The sequence below is a fragment of the Pan troglodytes genome, chromosome 21, assembly GCF_028858775.2.
Source record: "Pan troglodytes isolate AG18354 chromosome 21, NHGRI_mPanTro3-v2.0_pri, whole genome shotgun sequence".
Lineage (NCBI taxonomy): Eukaryota > Metazoa > Chordata > Mammalia > Primates > Hominidae > Pan > Pan troglodytes.
Window position 1 is genome coordinate 70,530,888 of NC_072419.2, and position 19,505 is coordinate 70,550,392.

At 53.6% G+C, this 19,505-nt stretch overlaps 1 protein-coding gene across 4 annotated transcripts in view; it reads left to right on the forward strand.

The window, feature by feature from the left end:
- The window catches only part of MYT1 (myelin transcription factor 1), a 78,956-nt gene that overhangs the window by 22,863 nt on the left and 36,588 nt on the right, over window positions 1-19,505 (forward strand). For all 4 annotated transcript variants that reach the window (XM_016938301.3, XM_016938302.4, XM_016938303.4 and 1 more), the window contains exons 2-6: window positions 3,905-4,005; window positions 12,216-12,270; window positions 13,246-13,276; window positions 18,274-18,336; window positions 18,792-19,039. In XM_016938301.3, the coding sequence (XP_016793790.1) occupies window positions 12,216-12,270; window positions 13,246-13,276; window positions 18,274-18,336; window positions 18,792-19,039 (397 nt within the window). In that variant the 5' untranslated portion in view covers window positions 3,905-4,005. The remainder of the gene's footprint in view (window positions 1-3,904; window positions 4,006-12,215; window positions 12,271-13,245; window positions 13,277-18,273; window positions 18,337-18,791; window positions 19,040-19,505) is intronic.

Genomic DNA, 19,505 nt, shown 5'->3' on the forward strand with positions numbered 1-19,505 from the left:
TTAACTCACGAGAAGCTCAATAACCCAAGAGAACAGGCTCGTCTGGATGAAAACCTCCACTTCACTTCAGATTCCTGACAAGAAAGGCCATGGTGATGACAACAGCACTGACGTCCTCATGGGTTCACTTCCAGGCTCCGTCCACGCATGTCTCTCCATCTCCAAATAATTCTTCCCCTCCCACTTTGTGGGTGAAGGACTTAAGTCTCAGAGAGGGTAGTGACCTGCTGCTCAGGTCTGAGTTGGTGGCAGTGCCCTGTGTGAGCTTTGGGGACCCTTGTTCCCACCACAGAGTGTCCATGGAGCAGCATGACTTCTGGAAGGGCGTCTTTATGGAACACCTCCATGTTTCTGTGGAGAGTTTTCCTGTAGCACGTGGCCCCGGCATCCACGTTTCCATGGAGAGATTTCCTGTAGCATGTGGCCCCAGCATCCATGTTTCTGTGGAGAGTTTTCCTGTAGCACGTGGCCCTGGCATCCACGTTTCCGTGGAGAGTTTTCCTGTAGCACGTCGCCCCGGCATCCACGTTTCCGTGGAGAGTTTTCCTGTAGCACGTGGCCCTGGCATCCACGTTTCCGTGGAGAGTTTTCCTGTAGCACGTGGCCCCGGCATCCACGTTTCCGTGGAGACTTTTCCTGTAGCATGTGGCCCCGGCATCCACGTTTCCGTGGAGACTTTTCCTGTAGCATGTGGCCCCGGCATCCACGTTTCTGTGGAGACTTTTCTTGTAGCACGTGGCCCCGGCATCCACGTTTCTGTGGAGACTTTTCCTGTAGCACGTGGCCCCGGCATCCACGTTTCTGTGGAGACTTTTCCTGTAGCACGTGGCCCCGGCATCCATGTTTCTGTGGAGAGCTTTCCTGTAGCACGCGGCCCCGGCATCCACATTTCTGTGGAGAGTTTTCCTGTAGCACGTGGCCCCGGCATCCATGTTTCCGTGGAGAGTTTTCCTGTAGCACGTGGCCCCGGCATCCACGTTTCCGTGGAGACTTTTCTTGTAGCACGTGGCCCTGGCATCCATGTTTCTGTGGAGAGTTTTCCTGTAGCATGTGGCCCCAGCATCCACGTTTCTGTGGAGACTTTTCATGTAGCACGTGGCCCCGGCATCCACGTTTCTGTGGAGACTTTTCCTGTAACATGTGGCCCCGGCATCCACGTTTCTGTGGAGAGATTTCCTGTAGCACGTGGCCCCGGCATCCACGTTTCCATGGAGACTTTTCCTGTAGCATGTGGCCCCGGCATCCACGTTTCCGTGGAGAGTTTTCCTGTAGTACGTGGCCCTGGCATCCACGTTTCCGTGGAGACTTTTCCTGTAGCATGTGGCCCCGGCATCCACGTTTCCGTGGAGAGTTTTCCTGTAGTACGTGGCCTACATGTTGTTTGGGTGCATGGGGGCTTAATGTGCTGCTAGGGATGCTGATTGAGCAGAGCCTACAGACAGGAGAGCTTTGTCTGGGGTGGAGCCTACTGAGCCCATGGGGCAGGGTTTGGCCATACACAGGCCCCAGTAGGGGACCAAGAGGGCCACAGGAGAAGAACTGGCATACCTTACTGGGCTTCTAGTAGTGATAGCCGTTTGCTGCCAAGACATTTCCTGGGAGAGGGAGGCTAAATCATGTCAAGGTTGAGCCGGGTCCTCAGGTCCTTGTAAAGGAGGGTCTAAGCTTGGCGGTTTGTGCTTTGATTACTTGTGTGCTCTGTATCCCAGGGGTGTGGTGCACAGGCTTTTACCGGGTGCCATTCTGCTCTTTTGCCCAGAGAAGCTCAGCGGCTTTGCTGCCTCAGGGAGGCAGGAGTGGCTCTTTGGAGGAGCAGTTGATCCCCGGGATGCTAGTGCTTTGCCTGAGCAGATGTGGGGCCTCAGGGCCTCAGGACTTCAGAGCCCAGGGCTGACTGACCTAGGGACAGGAGTGTAAGGGATGTAGGCAATGAAGAATTCCACAGGGCTGTATTTCCAGACTCCCATGGGTGGGTGTGGGTGGAGAAGCCCCAGTGAGCTGGTTATCTCCCACCAAACAAAACTGGAGGTCCCTTTGCAGAGACTCTTGCAGTTCATGTCCACATGACTTCTCTGAGAAGCAGGAGAGACTCAGCGCAGAACTCAGGGGAGTCGCACTCGGGAGAGGCAGCGTCTCCTCTGGAGCACACAGACCTTACGTCCTTCCCTCCAGCTGTCAGCCAGACATGCCCCAGTTGTCTTGCATATTTACATATGTAATGGTAACAAGGAATTCTGCTTGAGCCTTGCCAATCAGCCCAGTGAGCAGGTTTCTGCAGCATCTTGTCTCCTGGGATAGATACTCAGAAAGTGAGCCCTGTGCACTTTGGGGCCTTGTCTCTCAGCTTCTGTTGACACATAAGAAAAGAGACACACAGAGGACCCCACGCCCCATCTTCAAAGTGTGAAGCACACTCCCCGGCTGATACGATTCTTGTCGGTTCACTTACGGAATCTTCCAATATGCTTTTCCTCCCTACACCCCACATCCCTGTCACAGAGTTGAGAATTGGATTACCTGGTGGGCAGGTGGGCCCCAGTTAGAGGCCGCTCACACCGGCTCAGTGCAGATGACCAGTGGCAGATGGGAACCCAGGAGGCCTAGAGATCTTGGGTGATAGGGAAGCTCCCGCAGCTCCCTCCTCACTAGTCCAGGCACCGGAGCGTGCGGTGGGAGCCCTGTCATCTCAGTGACGGCCTGAGGGTGACTTACGGCTCAATGAGGGGAGGCACAGAGTAGGTGCACACAGTAGGTGCCGAATCTGAGTGGTTTTATTCGTTCCTCTGTAGACCTCGTATTAGGCTGTCTCCTTGACGACCAAATCTGCTTTCCTCTGTGTTTATGCTCTGGAAGGTAATCCGAAGCCCTTTAATGGGATGGAAGCGTTTCCAGATAAGAAGAGGGTGCTGTGGCCAGAGGCACAGGGCTGCCTGGGGCCAGGAGTGGCCAGAACCCTAGAGAAGAATTGCATTTGGGGATGCACATCAAAAACACAAGGAAAAGAAAGAAAGTGGGTGGGAATAGCGTGCCTTCGGCAGAATCCAAACTCACTTCCAAGGCAAAGCCAGAGCCCAACACGAGAATATTCATTTCCTGTTTCATTGTTGGTTACTTAATGACCTTCCTTTGAAATGCTGCAGTTATGTAGAAAGCAGGTTGTCATGGAAACGGGGAGTGACGTGCAGGGAATAGGTACACAATGTGTTTCTTTGTCATGTCCAGCTGATGCGTTCAGCCTCTGCTCAGACATGGGAATTTATGTGAGGAATTAAATATTAACTGGAGGCATTGCCCTGGAGAGAGGCAGAAACACAGGGTGACAAAAGATGCTGGAAACCAGGGCAAAGAGCATGCTGGGGCCCCCGGGATCCTGCGGGAGGCAAAGCTGATCTGAGACCATGGGTGGATCTCACTTTCTTTAATCAATGGGCTCCAGAGAAGTCATGCAAAACAATCTTCTTTTTCAAATGCATATGTACTGTGCATTCTTTTGAGGGGCAGAAGGATCTGGTTCTAATGCGAATAATTACTCATTAGTCAGCTCATTTTCAAAGTTGGAGGGGTGACATGCCAAGTTTTCTCAAGGTGGCTCTCAGCTGCCTTGTCCCAGCACTCTGCTAGCCGTGGTTGTCAGTGGGAACCAACACCTAGAGCTGGGACAACGGGGCAGGGGACTGCAGGAAGACTCCAGGGTGGCCCCAAGTCAGAGAGAAATTGTCTCTTGTTCCTGAAGCAGCCATGGAGCCATGACCTTGTCTGTTTCTCCGGTGGATTCCAGGAAATAGGGATTGAATATATGATGTTAAAAAAGTGCCTCAAGTTTCTCAGTTTCTCCCCTTGAGCCAGCACGGCTGGCACCCACCAAGCTTTCCTTTTCTGACCTTGAACCTTTTTAAACCCTCAGAAAATGAGTTCCGGGGTGAGCTGTTAAATCAGAGGTGGACACACGGAGGCAAGGCCAGCAGCTGCAGGACCTCAAGACACCTTCTGGGCAGACACTGCAAGGTGAGACGTGAGAGGGCAGCCCCTGTCGTAGGGCCCCACCCCATGGCTGCCTGCACGAAGCCCCTCTTCAGCTGCAGGCATGAAGCATGGAGGCGACTTTTGGTCTGATCCTCACCAGAGTCCGGGTTAGGTGAAGGGTAAATGGGGACTAGGATCAGCAATGATCTGGTCACTTTAAAATTAAGGGAAGAAAAATGACTCTGAGTAGATCAAAACTAAAATGTGACCCCAGGCTGGGCCCGGTGGCTCACACCTGTAATCCCAGCACTTTGGGAGGCTGAGGCAGGTGGATCACTTGAGGTCAAGAGTTCAAGACCAGCCTGGCCAACATGGTGAAACCCCGTCTTTACTAAAAACACAAAAATTAGCCGGGCACGGTGGCACGCGCCTGTAATCCCAGCTACTGGGGAGGCTGAGGCAGGAGAATCACTTGAACCTGGGAGGCGGAGGTTGCAGTGACCCAAGATTGTGCCACTGCACTCCAGCCTGGGTGACAGAGCAAGACTCCGTCTCAGAAAACAAGCAAGCAAGCAAACAAAAAAACCCACCAAAGTGAAAATGTGACCCCAGAGTCTCACTTCCCTGCTTTGAGGTGTGACCACGTCTGGGCTCTGTGATGGGCCTGAGCAACTGTTCTCTATTCACCCTGCTTTTACCTGGCCAGGCTGAGAATCCCTACAGGATCTGACAGCAGAGATTGCTGGCAGGAACTTATGAAGTCTGTTGGCCTTGTTTTATTTCGATCTTCCTGAGGGGAGGCAGATGGTGCAAGCCCTTCTTATACCTTCCCAGGGTATAAGATCTCCCTTCGGGGACACTCCCGAACTGTGACATCACATGTGCTTACAGCCACTGTTCTGCACCACCAACCCTCTAATTCTAGAACTTCTCACCAATACTCTCTGGATGAGGCCAGGTCCCCAGGGACAGGTGACCCTCACAGCTGGAAGTAGAGGCTGACAACAGGCTTAGGCTGAAGCCCTTCCCAGAGATCTGATTCTGACCTCTCTTTTTTCTTTTTTGCATGTAGATGCTCTCCAGCAAGGATCCAGCTGTGACTCAGGGCATGGCTCAAGGACAGTGATGGCGCAGGGTGTAGGCAAGGAGGGCTATGCAGTTGTAGTGGGAACTTCATTTGGGGGTGCTTGTGTTTTACTCTCAAAACCCAACCTTTTTCTTTTGAATCTGGTGGCGAGAATGTACATTTTAATGGGTCTGTTATAGACAACTTGCTAAGCACCTCCCCTCATATTTTGGCTCCCGCAGGATTATCAGTGCTCTGCTGATCCATGTTGGAGCCTGGGGCACAAGGAAGAGTCAGTAATATGGATCCTGTCTTTATTTAAGGTTTTGGTATCTTGTTTATTAGGGGTTTTTTGCATCATGTTGATGTTTCTAAATATTGAATTAAAATATTATTTATCTTGATCATTGAGTTTTTGGCCTCATTCCCCTCACCCTACCCCAGATCCTGAGGATTCACATAGCGCTGTACTGGCATGAGATCATGTGAGCATGAACGTTACTTGACTTGAGGCCAGGGGCTCTGCATGCAGCGTTATCTACAAATGTCTGGTGCCATGTCAGGGGTGGGTCGGAAGACTTTTGTCTCCCCCTGGCCCAGGCATGACAAACTCAGAGAGTTTGGGACCTACCATGACAACCCATGGCTGTTCAAAGTGCTGCTTCTGTGAACAAAGCCAGGGACCCGTGCCCAGGTTCTCGTGGCATCACCAGCTCTTTCATCACTGCTCTGTTTGAGGGTCATTTCCCTTCATTTCTTGCAGATAGGGCCGAGTGACTGCTCTGAATAGAGAAGCTAAGATGAAAAGTGTGCCAGAGCAGGTGAGAGGATGAGAAAGGGTCGACTGCCTAGAGGACAGTGGGGCAGCAGGTGCAAGTAGAATCTCCTGACTAAGAGGCTGAGGAGGGTGGCAGCAGAGGGCATAAGCCGTGGTCACAGTGTGAGAATGTCACACAGCCACAGCAGCATCGGGGTCAGCCTTCCAGAGGCTGGCTTCGGACAGGAGATGGGTGGTGAGGAGCCAGCATATGGGAGGGCAGTGAACACACAAACCCTGTGCATGGGACCGTGACAGCCTGCGGCGTGCCTCTGAGTTCAGCACCAGGCATGTGGACAGCTCAGGACCTGTTGGAAGGGGCTGCCAGAAAAGTCAGGTGGTCGTGTGTCGGGGTGTGCAGGCACTGATGGGACTGTGACAGCCTGCGGCGTGCCTCTGAGTTCAGCACCAGGCATGTGGACAGCTCAGGACCGGTTGGAAGGGGCTGCCAGAAAAGTCAGGTGGTCGTGTGTCGGGGTGTGCAGGCACTGATGGTAGCTTCTCAACCCCCTTCTTGCCAAATATTCAGAGATACAGAATCAAGGAAAAGATCAGTTGCATGGCCATTCAGCCAACCCTTCTTCCTGCCACCCAGGGCAGGGGGTGCCTCTGGCAAGGACTACTGGACAGAGGCTCCTGCAAGGGAAGGAGCTGCCACTGGGTATGGCCCTTCTGGCCTCTCTTTATGTTGTTGGATTCTACCCTGGGTGGGTATAAATTCCATTTATGCTGGAGTTTTTAACAGACAGTTGCAGATATGGCTGCTTCATCAGAGTATCCATTATGTAGCTCTAATTTTTGATTTGGGAATGAAGTGAGCCAGTATCCCATGCTTAGAGCTGTCAAGAGAACCCCTTCTCAGACATGTGTTAAATAATGCCCCATGGAGGTATCGTTTCTATACCCCAAGGAGGAGGCTGGTCTATTCTGCTGAATTTGTTGGGAGAATTTCAGAATTTCAGACATGCAACAGGACATCACCCAATGTGAGGACAGGACTATCTCTGCAAGGAACCAAGGGTACGGTGATGGCTGCCAGTGGGGATCAGGGGTGAGGGCATATGGTTTAGCCTCAGAGATCAAGAGAGTGGAAAGCAGGATGTGTGCTGAGGTCACCGACTTTCTATATCTGTTCTGTGGGCTGAGCTGGCAGGCAGGTCCATGCGCCAAAGAAAGGGAAGGGGAGGGCTGTGGATGCAGCAGAAGATCCTCCTGGGATACTCGGGAGGGGAGCAACACAAATGCTTGAATGCTGCTCTTAGATCGTTGAGTGGGAGCTTGGATCTTCCACAATCCTGTCTGCTGTAATGGCTTCACAGCAGTGACAGGGAAGTTGATGCTGCCCTCAGTACATAAATGAGAGAAGAAAACAGGCCAGACCATGGCTCTGTCTTTCTCCCCTCCCCTCACTGCAGAGAAGTGAGACTGAATGTGGTGTGAGGTACTGCTGGAGCCAGGCAGGGTAGGGGACAGCCAGTTTCTGGCCACCTCCTCACCCCCCAGTCTTCATTGGCCCCTTCCTTCTGGGAAGTGGCTGCCTATGGTCTGCTGGGACTCAGCAGGTGCTCTTCCTCTTCTTCTAGGTCTCTGGGAGGAAAACCATTATGCAAGAGTCTCAACCGTCCCACCGAGACACTATAACCTATGTAATTTTAAGGATTTTTAAAGAATAGTTGTAAGTCCATCCTAATTCTCCAGATTTGCTGGCTGTCAGAACACATTTTAAATAAAATAAAACACTACCGTGTCTCCTTCTCTGGCCCAGGGCTGGGGTGAATGGCCCCCGTGGTGTCAGAATGCCCGGAACCCCCCAGCTCAGGGTTCCCACATATGGCCTCTCTGCAGCCCCTCTGACCACGGCTCTCCACACACCCCAGCCCCAGGGTTTCAGAGATGTTTCTGACTGTCCCCATTTATTCATTCATCCACCTGTCCATCCACCCATCCTTAAATGACATGCACTAAGCAGCTGTCTGGAGGAGAGACAATGACCTTACAACCATGAATGAATGAGCTCATTTCAGATTGAGATGAGGACTGTGAGGGAAACAAACAGGCACAAGGTGGAGACTCAGAGGAGCTGGGAAGAGGCAGGGTGCTGGCCACCTAAGAATGCTCCCAGCTCTACCTCTGGAGTGCCTCCCACCCCAGATGTCCTCAGGTCACTGATTCATTCACCCTCCCCATCCCTACCTGGCTCTCAACCCTTAGCAGAGCTCTCTGTTTCCTGAACTCTCCCCTGAGCACTCCCTGCCTCCCTGGGGTGATGTACAAATCTTGGAATGCCAGGCTGGTGCCCCTCAGGGCCAGGACACCTCCTGCTGGGGCCAGGACACCCTCCTGCTGGGGCCAGGCTTCAGCCAGGATTCTGTCCTTTGACTGGGCCTGGGCCATTGGTGCAGAAGGGATGTGATGGGGGTTGAGGGAGGAAGCTGTTCAGCTCTGAGGGCCCTGTCCTGGGAGGAAGCATGAAAAAGGAATGAAAGAGGCAGAGAGAGACAGAGAGGGAGTCCGTGAGTGAGTGAGGAGACGTGGGTAACCCTGAGCTGGGGCCCGGGAAGGAGTGGGGAGACGCAGCCTCTGGGGACAAAGGTGGAAGTTGGCACAAAGCCCGTTGGGCTTCATGGAAAATCTCCAACCCTGATATCTTTGGAAGCTGAGTCTACCATTTCCCCTTAGAGGTTAGACACGAGTGGTTTGTTACTGGCTATGTGTCTGGGTTCTTTTCATTTTTTATTTTTTTTGAGACGGAGTCTTGCTCTGTCACCCAGGCTGGAGTGCAGTGGCGTGATCTCAGCTCACCTCAACCTTCGCCTCGGGGGTTCAGGCGATTCTCCTGCCTCAGCCTCCCAGGTAGCTGGGACTACAGGTGGCCGCCACCACACCCGGCTAATTTTTGTATTTTTAGTAGAGTCAGGTTTCACCATGCCTGCCTCAGCCTCCCAAAGTGCTGGGATTACAGGCGTGAGCCACCACGCCCGGCCCTGTTTCTGGGTTCTGAGTGGATTTGTTACAGCTGCAGCCTCAGCGCAGATCCTTCTAGGTTTCAAGACTGCTTACTGCATTGGCTTGTTTTGGTTCCTGAGTTTGTAAACACCCAACTCAGGGCACTCTGTTTTGGCCAGGCCAGCATGCAGATGAGTCTGGAAAAGGGGCTGGTCTTCGTACCATGTCATGGTGAGAACTGTGTGTGTGTGTGTGTGTGTGTATATATATATATACTTGTTTTTTTTTTTTTTTTGAGACGGAGTCTCACTCTGTCGCCCAGGCTGGAGTGCAGTGGTGCAATCTCAGCTCACTGCAACCTCCACCTCCTGGGTTCAAGTGATCCTCCTGCCTCAGCCTCCCAAGTAGCTGAGACTACAGGCGTGCACCACCACACCCGACTAATTTTTGTATTTTCAATAGAGATGGGGTTTCACCCTGTTGGCCAGGCTTGTCATGAACTCCTGACCTCAAGTGATCCACCCGCCTCAGCCTCTTAAAGTGCTGGGATTACAGACGTGAGCCACCGTGCCCAGCCAGAACTATGTATATTTTCAAAAGAGCTTACATGATTAATCCTGACTTTACTAAACAGAAATATAAAACAGAACAAAGCAAAAACACACTTTTGAGGAGACTGCTTTTATATGGCACTAAGAAAGCAAGTTAAATGGATGGACCAAGAGACAGTTCTCTTGGGTTAATTTGGCAATATACAATGTATTTGCATTTATGAATTATTCTCCTCCCCACAGTTTTCATGGTTTTCCTATCGAAGGCAGAACTGTTGAAATATTAATTAGAGCCTCCAGACATGCTCGCAGTGGCAGAATGAAGCTGGCATTTGGAGAAACAGAGCAGACGTTCTTGAGAAAGGTTGCCGGCCCAGCAGTGAGAGTGGGTGATGGGGTCGTTCTGCCTTTTCACTCTCAAGGGGGAGAGGGCACTGGGCTATTTGTGGGTTACACAAAAAAGGGACCTGGTTGGCTCGTGTTTGGAACAAGTAAAGTGTGTTTTAAAAATCAATGAAAAATTGAGAAGTGTTTCATTTTCTTTGCATCATTGAGCTGCCCTTTAGGGCCCAGCTGTCATTGTGTGGTGGGGGCAGAAGGTCTGGGGGGCTGCCGCCCAGGGATCACCAAGGTGAGCCTGGGTGGTGCTGGGCACTGGGCCGCCCCCAGCACCCGCTCTCCATCTACCACATCGTGGTGCCGATCTTGCGGCAGGAGGAGAGCAGAGAACTCACCTCTGAAGTGCTTTGACTTCTTTTGAAAAGAAAAGTGATGTAAATCAAGCAGTGCTGGTTTTGTCCAGATGCTTTCGCGTCAGCCGGCACTGCTGATTTCAAATAGCTCAGAAACCAGTGTCCCAAGTCACCCAGCTCTTACGGGTTCATTCTCGTATTAAAGAGCCTGGTTTTTTTTTTCCTTCGGTAGTTCAGTTTTTTCCCTTTAAAAATCCAAGCTACACGCTCCTAAGAGAACTTCTCGCTTATTGACCAGTCAATGCAGATAAATTGCAAATGGTAAGGTGCTCAGCAGAAGGAGCGGCAGAGCTGTCAGCTTCATCAACGGGAGCTCACAGTTTTCAAGCAGCGCCCATTACACATCCCTGCAATCCTCTCTATTCTCTGCTCTTTGAATAATTTATCTGCAGGAAATCCAAATTGCCAAGGCACGCTTTAACCTAGCAGAATGCTTGCCAATATCCTTGGGAAAACTGGCAAAAAATAAATAAATAAATAAAGCCATAGATTGCATTTCAGCTGAGTGCAGGCACCACACAAGTCCCATTGTATGTCCTGCATCGGAAGGCATTGCACACGGGCTCAGAGCAGACGACATTTGAAGGCTCATAAATGTAATGAAGTCCCTGTGACACCTGCTCCTCTCTTCACTTTAAATGTGAGCCATTTGTCCATGGGGAACCTCCGCTTTAAAAATAGAAATTGTAGTAATTGTCTTCCGTTCTATTGGAAGGCTGTAATAAACGCACGGCTCACAGCACTGTGCTCCACAGCCTGGAGTCGGCAGGTTGCATAAATTACCCAGGTTTTGATTTTTCTTCCTTAACAAATCACATACATCATTGTATGTTAGTGCTGCTGCATGGGGGAGGTTCAATTTGCAAATTTCATCTTACTAATTGGGGGAATTCCTTTTTCTTTCTTCCCAGGTGGTTCTGTAGACATTTGTCTCTTTCTGGCTTTCAGGAGCAAAAGCCCCATTTAAGACGTGGGGGCTTCTGAGCCCCCTCCTGCTGCCTCTCTTCCTTTCTTCTGCTACTTCTTTCCACTCCCCTGCTTTCCCTTTGACTACCTCACGCATAGAGCCCTGGCAGCTCTGGTGTCTGTGGCCTGGGACAGGTGTGGATTTGCTGCCTCCCCTTCCTGACCACAGGTGATGGTGGTGGAGTCCAGTGCTCTCCTCTTGGGCCTCCCCTGTCCAGCTAGAGGTGCCCTCCCTCGCCTGGTGTGGCTCCCCGGGAAGGACGTTTTGCATAGCATGGAGTGTGTAGGATTTACCTGCCTGCCCAGATTTGTCATGAGTGACACAGGACAAGGATGCTGTGTGTGACCCTCACCACAGCCCCACATGTCCTTTCTGTGATTGTCACCCTCCTGGGGGCTCCCCCATGACTCCCTCGCCGGACAGTGCTGTGGGCAGCGTCCCCACAGAAGGTGGTCAGATTCAAGGATCACAGGTGGGGAGGGACACCGATAGGCTCAGGCAAGGCAGCCAGGCCCTCGAGGCCTGGAGAACATATGGGCTGGGGCCGCTCCAGGTTGCCTGTTTCTCACGGGATGGCCCTGGTGTGTGAGGGGCATTAAAGCCTTCTGCTGTAGTGGGAAGAAAGGGCCCATGGGAAGCTGTGCTCTGGGGACACGTTGGGGTCAGAAGCCACTGCCGCTGGTGGCTGAGCACTGCCGCTGGTGGCTGAGTCTGTGGTGAGCGACCTGCCCTGATGCCTCAGCACCTGCCTGACCAGGTGAGCAGTGGGTGCTGCTCTGTGTCGGGCCAGGAGACCCTCATGGATAACACACGGACATTCATCAGGCTTCAGTGGGGCAGGGCCCATGCCTCAGCACTTGTTGGCAGGTGCAAACCTGGGGGTACGGTGCACTGTACCCTCCTTGCCAAGGGCGGGGACATGCTGATGGGACACTTCCAAGCCTTGTAGAAGGTCCTTTCTCTACACCCTCCCACCTGCTGCTCCTGGCCCCAGGCCTTTCTTGCCCTGTGAGCCCATCCTTGTCATTCTGTGCCCAAAATCACCTTTGCTGTCAAAGCTTGAGCCAGAAAATGGCCAGACATTCCTGATGGCTCTGTACTCCAGAGGCACTGGCTGGGTTTTCTTGTTAACGTCGTGGTTTTTTGCTTGCAGATGAGCTTAGAAAATGAAGACAAGCGAGCTCGCACCCGATCCAAGGCCCTGCGAGGTGAGTGCCGCCCTCCCCTCCTCCAGGGCTGTAAATGCCACTTTCCTCCGCGGTCTTCCTCAGGAGCACAAACCCCTAACCACACATGTGCAGAGATGCCCTGGGGACCTCAGGCCTCTTCAGCCTCATTCATCCTCAGGGCTGCTGAGCTTTGAAGCTGGCATCTAAGAGGGCTGCTGAGGGGCCTTTGGCCCAGATGAACCTGCCTTGAGGGCAGAAATGTTGAGGTAGACCCAGCTCCATGGAGTGGGAGTAGCAAGGCTCAGTTACGAGACCATTCTGTTTGGAAATGAGAGGCCGCCAGCCTTCCACCGCCAGCCCCCTTCCTTCCCAGGCGATCAGTCTTGGTGCTAATGGGGCATAGGAGGTTGTTGGGTTGAGCTGGAAGTGCAGTGGGAGGAGAGGGGGCTGACTCTGCTAGGATCTGAGCCCCAGCCCCTGGCCAGACTTACCTCCCTGATACAGACGGGGGCTTCCTCTTGTGCCCAAGCATCTCAGGTGTGCCTGCCCCGGTCAGAGCCCCGTGCATCTTTGCAGCCATCACTGAAGGACCAGTAACTTGGTCCAGTTGTTCTCTTCTCTGTCCAGCTTGATCTGGTGGTTTGTGTTTCCTGCCAAAAGCTGACTTCTATCTGCAATTAGAGAAAGAGATACCATCCCTGGCCCTGAGGTCCCAGAGATCCTGTCTGAGGTGGAGCATCTGTCCCACTTTGCAAAACTGCCAGGCTGCTCAGGGGAGCTTCTGCGGCGAGCACCAGGCTTGGGGGAGCAGCTCACTCTGTTGACCTTGGAGGACTCTCTGGGAGGTCAGGAAAGGGTGAGCGCCCTGGGGAAACTGCTCAGGTCTCACTGAGATTTGCCTCCACTCGTCCTTGGCAAACCTCTCGGCTGTTTAACTTAGTTTATGCTGTTAGGGCAATGAGCCTTTAAAATCACAATTCCCACATGTTTTCCCTGTTTCTGTCTTTTTCCCAGGACCCCCAGAGACCACAGCTGCAGACCTCAGGTAAGAAAGTCTTCCTGTTAGCACCAAGCATCGTCTATGTGCCTGTGACCCTGGAGATATCCTAAATGTCCCAAACGGGGTCTTCTTGGATTGACCAAACACCCCTGGTGAGCCCCTGCTTTCCCTAAGGAGACTGCCTTTCTCCTGGCCACGTGTCCAGCTATCTTGGCCCCATCTCTATCTGTTCTCACCTCTGTCCTGGCCCCATCATGTGGCGCACCAGCATCATGGCAAGGACACGGATGTGCCCACACCTGGTCACCACGAGGACCTGGACTGTCACTGCGGTCCCCCAAACCGAAACAAGCCGCTCTCTTACCGGACCCTCACAAGTGCTTCTGTGTCAGATGGTTGGAGGCCCAGTTCGGGGATGAGATGAGAGAAGGGGTCTTCTACATCCTGAGTCTTCCATTGGCTCGGGATACAAATGGCAGTTCTGTGTGCTGATGACCCGGCTGGCTGAGCTCTGCTTCTCAGGGATACAGATTCTCAGGGCAGGGACCATCTTACTGTTCAGCATACAATTGAAGAGTGGATGGCTTCTGCCAATCAGGAAAATGAGAGGACTGCAAAGTTCACTTTGTAAACCTTTTGCAGAGGTGGGACAGGAAGACAGTGTCCCTCTGACACTTGAGGCCCCGTAACTTGGAGATGAAGGGGGAGGACTACGGGAGGGAGTTGGGGTGCTGCAAGCCCCAGGCTCTGCGTCAGTCACACATCACAGTCTTGATCTCTGGGAAGGTCATGGAAGCACTGCCTGGTGATGTTATTATCCTGTTTGTGAAGTGGGGAAACGGACTCAGGGGTTAACCTTCATCTAACCAGAAGAGCTGAATCGCATGTGCTACTTGCTGGAAGCCCCACCCTGGGTAACAGGTGGGAGGGGTGGGGTGGAAGCTCAGCCAAACAGGTCGTGTGCCAGCACTTCCGGTCTGGGGTCCTCAGCATCACACCGGGTGCTCCCCAGAACACAGTCCCCGGAAGCACAGGGGTCGGCTCCCTGGAAGGGAGACATTGCCTGCTTGGCCAGCCTGCTGAAGAAGCGGTGATTGCGACGGCGAGAGACGCTCAGAAGGGCCCCGAGTAAAGGGAAGAGGAGGTGCCACGTGGAGTCGCCCAGGGACACGGTGGAGACAAAGACGGAGGAGAATCCCAGGCGAGGGTGCAGTGAGTGAGGCACAGGAGTTGAGGAAACTCCAGGCTTTTTTGGTAACAGATGGAGTGTGGAGGAAGTCGAAAAGGCAAATACAAATGGCAGGGTGCTCTCTTGTAGCTTTGAAACAGCAGAAGGAAAAGTGACTCTCAAATAGATTTGTTCGTTTTTAAACATTCTGAGAGGACCTGTCCAGTCTAAGTGAGGGGTTCTGTGAGCATTTGGATTTTGACGCCCTCATCATGAGCCTTGTGGTCTCAACCGACATATTTGGTAATAGTGAGACCCTTAAACTTTTTAATGGAGAAACTAGGGGAAATGTGTTGACATCTAGTGTTCCAACAATAATTTCTTCAGCAATTCTTCATTGCTGACAAGTGATGCTTAGAGTAAAATAGGACAAAGATTGTGTTCCAAGGAATCAAATACATTCTGCACGGAAGGTACCATTCATTCCTGTATTCTCAAACATCTGTTGGCCACACGCTTCACGTGGGCATGCCTGTGGCTCGTGCTGGCTGACTGCGTGCCCCAGCCATCGTGGGAGCATTTACACCACAGAAATGGACTGATGATGTTCCCCCTCCCAAAGACCTGTTTACCAGCACACCCTGGGCTCTGACCGGACAAGCAGATGAGACCTCTGTCCTGGTGGGGGCCACACTGTGGGTGCCACAACAGGAAGCATGACCCACGGAGAAAACGCACTGTTGTGGTCTGTGAGAGGAGCATCACGTCCTGTGTGCAGACTGTGGCACTGGATGAGCTCACAGACACAGAGTCACCTGTCGGGAACCCCTGTGTGTCGGGAAACCCTGCGTGTCAGGAACCCCCGTGTGTTGGGAACCCCTGCGTGTCGGGAACCCCTGCGTGTCGGGAACCCCTGTGTGCAGGACTTTCTCTGTGGATGACTTAACACTGCATTGGCTCAGAACTTCACAGCCTGCAGTGCCCCTAACCCCAGCTCGCCTCCCCACCAGCTCAGGCAGAGCTCCCAGGAAGACAGTCCATTGGTTGTTTACCAGGTGAGCTGAGGAGAGGTTGGACTTGGATCGAGCAGGACCCTGAGCTGCTATTTCCGACCTCGGAGCCCACTGGGAGTGCCTGAGCGAAGAAGCAGTTTGATGGTTTTTCCTTTCACCCCATCGGAAGAACTGATGACGTTTCAGCTTGTATTTTTGCCTGTGTCCATCTGTTGTCACATGGCCTCAGACTGGCTCTGCCAGAGGCGAAGACTAGGGAAGGTTAGGGTTGGGGTTAGCATCTTTGAGACAGCGAGGCGCCGACAACACCGAGTTCAGGACCATCTCCAAGTTCAGAGAGAGAACACGTCTGTAGCTCACCCTTCCTCTTCTGGTGCCTTCCTCCTTGAGCCACTGGCCAACTCCCACCCAGATGACTGCCCCAGGAGAGGGAGGGAAGGCAGGGAAGGCAGTGTCTTCAAAGGCTAGTAGCTGAAGCATGGGGCTCCAGGCTGGGATTCAGTTCCTCTCCTGACTTGTCTCCTTTGACGCCTACTTTTCAAGTTTGGGTCCCTCAGAGCTGTCATGCAGGATGCCAGCTGAGGGGTGAGTGTGAGCCACACCCTCTTCCCAGCCTCACGTGCACCCTTTCCTCACATCTCTGACACCAGCCCTAGTCAGAGCTGGGGAGTCAAGGCTGGGGAATTCCCTCCTCCCGGAGAAAAGAGGCTTGGGAGTCCTGGAGCCCTGGCCGTCTTCCTCTCCCTACAACTCTGGCCCTGAGCACCCAGAGGACATCAGGAAATAAGAGCTGAGTGTGCTTGCAGGTGAACTGCAGGGCTGGCATCTGCTGGCACGACACCCTTGGAGGCCCTGGCTGGGTCTCTTGTCCACTCGGCTGTGGGGTGGGGAGCAGGCCTCTAAGGGGTTTCCAGCTTCCTGTCCCCGAGCGGCCTTGTCCGCTCCACGCACTTGGGCTCACAGCCCTGTCTCACACCCTCTGAGGCTGGGGCCGGAAGGTGCAGGCCCACCTTTCTGGGGACCAGGACTCTTCTGAGCTGAGGGTGACGTGTTCAGGGCAGTCCGGTCCCCACAGGCCTCCACAGCAGCTGTCACCTAATTGCCTGATTAACTCAGTGATGTCATCGGCTAATTGGGACCTTAGCTTCAAATCCCCATTAACAAGGAGCTTTTTGTGAAAAGTCCCAAAGCTAGTTCTCCAAAGAGTGAAAGCAAGTGTGGGCCTGGATTTTAGAAGAGACTAGAGGCAGGGAGAGGTGGGTGGCAGCGGCGGCAACTCCCTCAGTTTGGAAAGGGAGCCCCCAGTCAAGTGTGGTGTGCCCTCCCTCTCTCGCTCTGTCCCTCTTCTCCCTCTTCCCCTCCTTTCCCGTCTGGGTTCCTTCTTCCCTCCTCCCTCCCTCCTTCCCTCCCTCTCTGTCTTCTCGTTAACACACTGAAAACCCCACCCTGGAAGGCTGCAGAGAACATCCCCCTCCCCCACCCCATGGCTGCTGTTGAGCCAGGGGATAGGGTAAGGCCTGGATTCTGCTGACGCTGACGGTTCTCCCAGAGGTAGTCGGGGAGGGTGGCCTGCAAGCCCACTGGGCCCCACAGTTGTCTGCAGTCAGGCCTGTGATCAGTCGAATTAGAAACGATCAGAGGTGTCTGGATAGAGACTGGGGATGGCGTTCTTTTCCCCGGGTCCCAGGTATGGGGGCACCAGCCCTTACCTTCCTCCCTTCACAGGCTCCGGAAGATGTGCTTGGGTTTTGGAAAGAGCTCAGACTCACAATGCCAGTCCTGTTAAAAGCAAGGTCTTCCCGTCTTGGCCAGGAAAGCCTCTCTCTTCCCACAAGGAGCGCAGGCCTGCCCCTCCCACCCGCCTTAGGTGACCTGGCACAGGTGTCTGGGTCTTACAATGGCAGCTCCTTGTAGTCCTTGAGCCGTGGATGCATCCGACAGCCCACAGGAGCCTGATATGTGGTCAACTCTGGCCTTACACTCCACACTGGCCCCTTTGTGCCTGAGGCTGCTGTGGGAGCTGTGGTCCTGCCGCCACGTTGGTTGGCATAGTCAGTACTCATGCTCAGAAGTTTCCAGAGCTTCCTGCTGGTTTGGTTATATAGGGAGACAGATGATGGTTAAGGAAGAGGAACTCCTGGGTGTCCTGCCTTGTGCTTCTAGGGTGAGAGATGCAGGAGGGTCAGTGTCACCCCCTCCCCAAACTGCCCTTCTTAGCACAGCCCAAAAGTCTTCCACGAGGCAGATGCTGTTGGTTCCTGGTTCACGGGCCCTCCTGGCTTCTTTTCCCTGCGTGGAAGCTGGGACCCACACCAGCTACAGGCACTGGTGGGATCTTCACCACTGTCTGTGGCTTGGGCCACGGATTCCTTTCTGCCTGTCAGTCCTGGCTCCGTTTGCTGGGGCACGAAGGTCACAGCTGGCAGGGAATGCAGAGACTGTTACCCTCGAGGGCCATAGGCCTTACGGCATTAGTGATGGCCACAGAGAATGCCAACTTCTGTGCTTTGGACTTGGGACCTCTTTAGAGAGGGGTGCTGTGTTCAGGGCACCTCAGAGTGTCTCGTGTCCAAGCTCCTGGAAACCTGGTGGCAGCTAGTGGAATGCCTGCCGTAGGGAGCGGTCTGGGAGACTCTGGCGCTAGAAGTCTTGCTCTTATGTATACACAGTCTTTAATTGAACACTCATAAAACTGTAATGAGCCATTCATTTATTTGAATGGGGCGAGTTATGAATTTTCAGCAAACTGCAGGCAGCCATTCTGTTTGGAGACAGTCTGCTCCCCAGGGTGAAGGTCTGCGACAGGCCCTGAGATCTGAGCCCATCGCCTGATGTGACCTTGCCTTTTTATTTCCCCTCAGCTGCCCCACCCCAGGATGCACGGGCTCAGGGCACATCCGGGGCAAGTACTCCAGGCACCGAAGGTAAGAGGACCCTTGGATCTCACGGAGATTCCTGGGCAGTAGATTTGGAGCCCCTGCCCACTCTGCAGATGGAGAACTTTCCATCTTTTTCCATGGCTCCCAAGGCCAGGCTGCTGACCCTTCTGCGAGGCAGCGACCTCCCACTCTAGCGTGGAGATCTGTGTGGCCATGGGCGTGCCATGTGGGGGAAGACAGACCATCTGACCTCCCGCGAGGCAGCGACTTCCCACTCTAGCATGGAGGTCCGTGTGGCCATGGGTGTGCCATGTGGGCAAAGACAGACCATCTGGCCCCCCAGTGCTGCGCTTTGCTTTTTTTGTCCGGGTTCCCTGCAAGGACTGGATGAGTCTGTGGGGGAGGGAGGGAGGGAGGACCCTCGGGAGGGGCTCATGGGGTGTCTGAGGCCTCTTGTGGCCCTAGCCTCGTCCTCTCCACTGCCTACTCCTCCCTCCCAGTTTACAGAGCTGCCCCCTGGCCAAGAAGAGGAAGCTGGAGGGTGCTGAGGCTGAGCACCTGGTGTCCAAGAGGAAGTCACACCCCCTGAAGCTGGCTCTGGACGAGGGCTATGGTGTGGACAGCGACGGCAGTGAGGACACTGAGGTGAAGGACGCCTCTGTTTCGGATGAATCGGAAGGAACTCTGGAGGGGGCCGAGGCTGAGACGTCAGGACAGGATGAGATTCATCGCCCCGAGACAGCTGAAGGTGCTTTGTCGCTCTTTCTTCCCCGAATAAAGGGCGCTTAGTGTGGCCCTGGAGAATTGCAGCCTGTGAGCGGGGAGGGGCTCACTCCGGGCAAGAGAAAGCCCTTCCTGAGAACAAGGCATGTCTTGTCCCAACATGTGCTGGGCTTCCTGGGAGAGAGGTCTGCCCATGGTGTTTATGGGGCCTGTGGTGTGTTTGTGTGTGAACACTGTGTGCATAGGAGAGAGGCAGGACAGACACAGACACGGGGCTGGTGTGTGTGTGTGTGTGCAGTTGTAGTGTGTTTTGGCAGGTGTGTCTGCATGTATATGAGAGAGACAGACAAGGCTGTGTCTCTGTGTGTCTGTAAGTGGGGAAGGGAGGATCTTAGACTGGCCCTCTGTTCTGCCTGGCCCTCTGGGAGACCTGCCTGGGGGCATGGGTGAGAGGTCTGCGTTCCCCTGAGGTACTCACAGGCAGATGCTGA